The sequence below is a fragment of the Nicotiana tomentosiformis genome, chromosome 12 (assembly GCF_000390325.3).
Source record: "Nicotiana tomentosiformis chromosome 12, ASM39032v3, whole genome shotgun sequence".
Taxonomy (NCBI): Eukaryota; Viridiplantae; Streptophyta; class Magnoliopsida; order Solanales; family Solanaceae; genus Nicotiana; species Nicotiana tomentosiformis.
Window position 1 is genome coordinate 78,839,668 of NC_090823.1, and position 6,034 is coordinate 78,845,701.

General features: G+C 40.5%; 1 protein-coding gene across 1 annotated transcript; it reads right to left on the minus strand.

The window, feature by feature from the left end:
- Positions 1-3,577: 3,577 nt before the first annotated feature.
- Positions 3,578-5,145, minus strand: LOC117279010 (uncharacterized). Its single transcript, XM_070190821.1, has 3 exons — positions 4,707-5,145; positions 4,052-4,326; positions 3,578-3,928 (listed from the first exon to the last, which is right to left on the minus strand). Exons 1-3 carry the CDS (start codon positions 5,143-5,145, stop codon positions 3,578-3,580), a joined length of 1,065 nt encoding a protein of 354 aa, XP_070046922.1.
- Positions 5,146-6,034: the final 889 nt, after the last annotated feature.

A 6,034-nucleotide genomic window follows, 5' to 3' on the forward strand; every position in this document is an offset into this window, starting at 1 on the left:
TATTGCATCTTTGGGGTCTAGGGTTTCAGGATTCAGAGGTTTGAATTTTGTGATTGAAAAAGGAATTTGTAGTAGGATTCATGGACTTCAGGAGGCAAGGGGTGATTTCAGGCTCCGATTTGAAAGATCACAATAGAACTCAAGTGATTTGAGCTTTCATCTTTGAGTCTAGGGTTAAGCTTTGGGGATTTCGAATTTGTGTGATGAAATGGGAATGAAATTAGCGAGATTCGCGGTTGGAGAAGACAGAAAGGATGAATTCATGGTTGATTTGTTGACCTTGCACAGATTTGTACAAGGTCTTGTGACTGATTGAGGATTCAAAAGATGAAAGACAGAAGAGAGAAAAGGGAAACGGGAGGCGGCTATGAACATGCAAATGAATTAGGGTTGCTAGGGTTAGACCGTTTGGTCTCAGGATTAAAGAGGTAAGGAAAGATCTGGGCCATTGATCTTTTAGATCAACGGTCCTAACATTTTAGGATTAAAGCATTTTTGGGGAGGAATTTTAGTGCCCGTTGGATTCTAGCAATCCAACGGTTGGCATTAAATGGTCTAAATGTTTAGTAATTAAAGAGAAATGGAGTGAAAATCATGGGCCATTGATCAAGAAATGAACGGTCCAGATGACTTTGTGATTGTTCTGTGAGTGAGAGAAGCGAATGACGTGGTGCACTCTTATTGGCTAAGAGAGGGTGTCACGGATCACCAAGGTGGCAAATGAGATGGGTGTTTGGACTGGGTTACTTCAGATTTGGCCTTGTCTTTAGGCTAGAAATTATTTACATGGTAGCCACTTTGTAATTAGTTAAGGATTTGCAATTGTATCCTTTATCTTTTATCCCTTTTGAAATTAATTTGAATAAACTTAATTACTTTCAATAAAATATAGTAAAGATTATAATTGTTAAATAATACTAATTATTGCAATTAATTTATTATTTGTAAAAATACTTCACAAGGACATTAATTTTGAATTATTGAAATAGTAAACTAATTAACTATTTTAAGAAGTAATTTATTGAATTAATTATAAAACTTACGCATAGAAATTATTTTAATAATCCTAAAATAGTAAATATAATTTGTAATTACATAATATTAATACCAAATGATTAATTTTGAAACTAATATTGAATTAATTTGTAGAAATATGTATTCATTACTGGAAAATACTTTGAAAATATTTATTGCAAATTATTATGTATGAATAAATTAATTTTTAAAGGGAGGGTCAAAATTGGCCGTCAATAGCTGCCCATCTTTGACCAGAGACGATGAAAAAGTTTTCGACCAAAGAAATTGAACCAAAGCCAATTTTGTCCCGACTCTTAGGCAGGTATTACATGAAATGGAGATGGTAAATTTATAGGATTGAATTGAGGAAGAATCTAGAAAGATTTGGAAATGTTGGACTGAATTCTGGCTTTGAATTGCTAACATGCCTGGGGCTTAACGAGGATCAGGCCTCATGTAGTTCTTGAGTAAGGATTTTGGGGAAGCGACATTCGCAGGAATTGCCCCAGTATCGTATTGCGATGATACGGCGAGACAAAAGATTGGTCACTCATGGTAGCTTGAATTTTGCGGCTTGATTTAAATGATTCGTAATTTAGAGCTCGGTGATAGTCTTGAGATGGGATCTTAGGCCCGTTACTGGGTTGGTTGTCCCCATAGAGTTGTAGTTTGGTCTGCTGCTAAGATAAAGTTCCACACTGCAGTGTTTGTTCCTGCAAAACAAATGAAATACACATATACCAATATATTATAATGCAAAATATATTAAGATGCAATATAAATGATGCAGGAATGATGATTCCAGGCTGCCGGCGAGCCATTATTTGGGATTGGGATGATGGGATACTTGATCCTGACTCGATTTGTTAGCCGAGTTGTGTACCGTTCCGCATCTGTCGGAGCATTTGAAAATTATCTCCACTTATTGGGAGAGCTTGATTGGTAAAGTGCGTCTCCGCTTGTTGGGAGAGCTTTGCACTGAGAAATGTCTCCGCTTGTCGAGAGAGCTTGATTTGTAAAGTGCGTGCCCACTTGTTGGGAGAGATTTACACTGAAATATAAAGTAATCTCCGCTTGGGAATGATTGATTAAACCTGTAATCATGCCTAAAGTTGGACAAATAAAATGTTAAAACATTCAAAGTAATAGCAAATGAAATAAAGCATGCCCAAGAGATACTCTTGACTGCGAAGCTAGGTTGTGGCCATCGATTGGCAGGACGTTGGTAACGCGGTTTGCGATTGTTTATTTCGGTGTCCGTGATGACCAAGCGCTGCTGCAAATTGCTTTTGTTGGTGAAGTTTGTAGTTTGCTATATACAAGGCTCCAATTAGCGAAGCTGACGTTCGATTTGTACAAGGCGCTCTGATTGATTGAGCTAGCGGTTTGCTATATATTGGACTTCGATTGGTGAAGCCGATGTTTGATTTGTACAGGGCGCTCCGATTGATTGAGCAGGTGGTTTGCTATATACTGGACTTCAATTGGTAAAGCCGACGGTCGATTTTGTACAAGATGCTCCGATTAGGTGAGCGGGCGGTTTTCTATGTACAAATTTCCATAGCAGCTGTCCGATTCCGAGGCACCTACAGAGGATTCAAGAGTTAGCTTTAGCTGTACTTGAAAATTTTAAGTAAAAAGGAGGAAATATAATCTTAGGCAAGCGGTGGATCTGTCATTTCTTCTTAGTAGGGGAGGGAAAGTTCGTTTGTGTCTACCACAGTGTTGGTTTGCCCCGGCATTTGACATGATTGCATCAGGAAGTTCGATAGATGGAACAAGTTACTGTACACACACACACACACACACACACACACACACACACACACATATATATATATAGAAAACATTTTTAAAATACTTGTTTGTTTTAAGGCAAATGCCGTCGTTCCAGATTATGACGTGTTACGAAAAGTTCTCCACATGCGAACGTATTCCTTTGAGAACTTCATCTTGTTGATGTCGATCTTCCGTGACGCCTCTGACAATGCGGATACTTGCTGTCGCGACTGTATCCTAAATTAGAACTAATGCATTACAAAGGCTTTCCTAAGGTTATGACCGAACCCTTTCAGGTTACCTACGTATCCAAAATGGAATCAGGTCTGAACGTAGTCCGTGGGATGATGATAAAATATGATGTAAATGACCGAGCCTGACTCAGGCAGCCTATGTATCCAAAACAGAATTAGGTTGAAGCGTAGTTCGATTACAACAGATACAAAATGATAAGATTAAGAATAAAAATGGTCGAGTCCGACTCAGAAAGCCTACGTATCTAAGTGGAATCAGGCCAGAACGTATTTCACTAACAAAAGATAATTGAATCTGATAAGGATTACCTACGTATTCTTTTCTGAGGAAATTAAGTTGGCGTAGTTCCTGAACAACATACAAAAGTAATATTTGGTTTTTCTATTACAAGAGAAAGGTGGGAGAGAAAACGAACCCTTCGTGGGTTGCCTACGTATCCCTCCATGGAAAGTCAGTTTGAAAGAAGTTCTGTTATATCAAAACCCTAGCTCTATTTGCTTTCAGACATAGTATCTCTTGATTGCGTCTAAGTTGATAGCTTCGTGCTGACTCTTCCATCCATTTCTGCCAAGATTAGAGCTCCACCTGACAGTGCTCGGTGAACTATGTAAGGACCTTGCCAGTTTGGTGCAAACTTTCCTTTGGCTTCTTCTTGATGGGGAGAGATTTTCTCCAGAACCAACTGCCCCGATGTGAATTGGCGAGGCTTCACTCTTTTGTTAAATGCACCAGCCATCTTGTTCCGATATAACTGTCCATGGTATACTGCATCCATTCTTTTCTTGCCAATGAGCATGAGTTGTTCCTGCCTAACCCGTATCCACTTTGCGTCGTCTAATATTTCCTCTTGAATGACTCTTAAGGAAGGTATTTCGACCTATGCAGGTATCATGCCGTATACCAAGATGCATGGCGTTGCCCCTGTGGATGTTCTCATAGTAGTTCAATAACCTAATAAAGCTAAGGGTAGATTCTCGTACCATAGTCTGTGATTGTGAACTATCTTTCGCAGAATCCTCTTGATATTCTTATTGGCTGCCTTGACTGCCCCATTCATTTGCGGTCTATAGGATGTGAAATTACGGTGGACTATTCTGAACTTCTCACAGATTTCTCTCATGAGGTTGCTATTGAGGTTAGCGGCATTGTCAGTAATGATGGACTCCGGTATTCCAAATCTGCAGTCGATGATATTTCGGACAAAATCTGCCACTATCTTCTTCATGACGGCCTTGTAAGTAGATGCCTCGACCCATTTGGTGAAATAGTCGATAGCTAAAAAAATGAAACGATGTCCGTTTGATGTTACAGGCTCTATGGGCCCAATCACGTCCATGCCCTAGGCAGCGAACGACCAGGGTGAACCCATTACATTTAACTCGTTTGGTGGAACCCGGATGAAATCTCCGTGAATCTAACACTGGTGACACTTCTACACGTAGTGTATATTGTCTCTTTCCATACTCATCCAAAATTATCTAGCTCTCAAGATTTTCTTTGCTAATGTGAACTCGTTCATGTGGAGTCCGCACGTCCCTGCATGTATTTCTTCCAATAGTCCGGTTGCTTCAGCGGCGTCTACATATCTCAGCAAACCTATGTCTAGGGTCCTACTGTACAAGACTTCCCCGTTGAGCAAAAAGGGGTTTGCTAACCTCCTGAGGGCTCGTTTTGACCATTAGTAGCATTCTCTGGGTACTCCTGGGTTGCAAGGAACTTCTCAATATTGTGATACCATGGTTTACCATTTGGTTCTTCATTCACATGGAAGCAATAGGCATGTTGATCCCTGATCTCTACCTCGATAGGGTCGATGTAGTTCTTGTCTATATGCTGAATCATAGATGATAAGGTTGCAAGGGCGTCGGCGAACTCGTTCGAAATTCTGGGAACGTGCCTGAACTCAATCTTTATCAACTTCTTGCATAGCTCCTTCACGCAGTGCAGGTACAAAAATATCTTGATGTTCTTGGTGGACCATTCTCCTTGGACTTGGTGTAACAACAAATCAGAATCTCCTATGACCAAAAGTTCTTTGATGTTCATGTCGACCTCTATTCTGATTCCATGGATGCATGCTTCATATTCAACCATATTATTGGTACAAGGGATTCTTATCTTTGCCGATGATGGATAGTGTTCTCCATATTCCGAAATCAGGACCTGCCCCAATCCCGACTCCTTTGAAGTTTGTTGCTTCATCGAAAAACACTCTCCACCCGGCGTATGATTCTGCAATATCCTCCCTGGAAAATATTACTTCTTCATCAGGGAAATACATAGTAATCAGTTCGTAATCTCCATCTACTGGATTCTCGGCAAGGTGGCCGGCTAAAGCTTGTCCCTTGATAGCCTTCTAAGTTATGTACACAATGTCAAAGTCGCTGAGGAGAATTTTCCATTTAGCTTCCCGGTAGGCATTGGCTTCTAAAAGATGTATTTGAGCGGGTCGAGCCGAGATATCAAATGTGTGGTGTACGCTGACATGTAATGCCTTAGCTTTTGAGAAATCCAAGTCAGAGCATAATAAGTGCATTCTATCAGGGTAAACTTGGCCTCGCATGGTGTGAATTGCTTGCTTCAGTAGTAGATGGCCTGCTCTTTTCTCCCGATTTCATCATGTTGCCCCAACACACAGTCGAAGGCGTTGTCAAAGACGGACAAAAAGAGCAACAATGGTTTTCATGGTTCGGGGGGAATCAGCACTGGGTGTTTTGAAAGATACTCTTTGATTCTGTCGAAGTCTTTCTGGCACTCCTCCATCCATTTCGTGGCAGCGTCCTTCTTTAGCAGCTTGAAAATGGGTTCACAGATGACCGTGGAATGGGCTATGAAATGACTCATGTAATTCAATCTTCCTAGGAAACTCGTGACATCTTTATTTCTCTTTGGTGGTGGTAATTCCTGGATGGCCTTGACTTTTGATGGATCCAATTCTATCCCCTTCCTACTTACAATGAAACCTAATAGTTTCCCAGCGGGG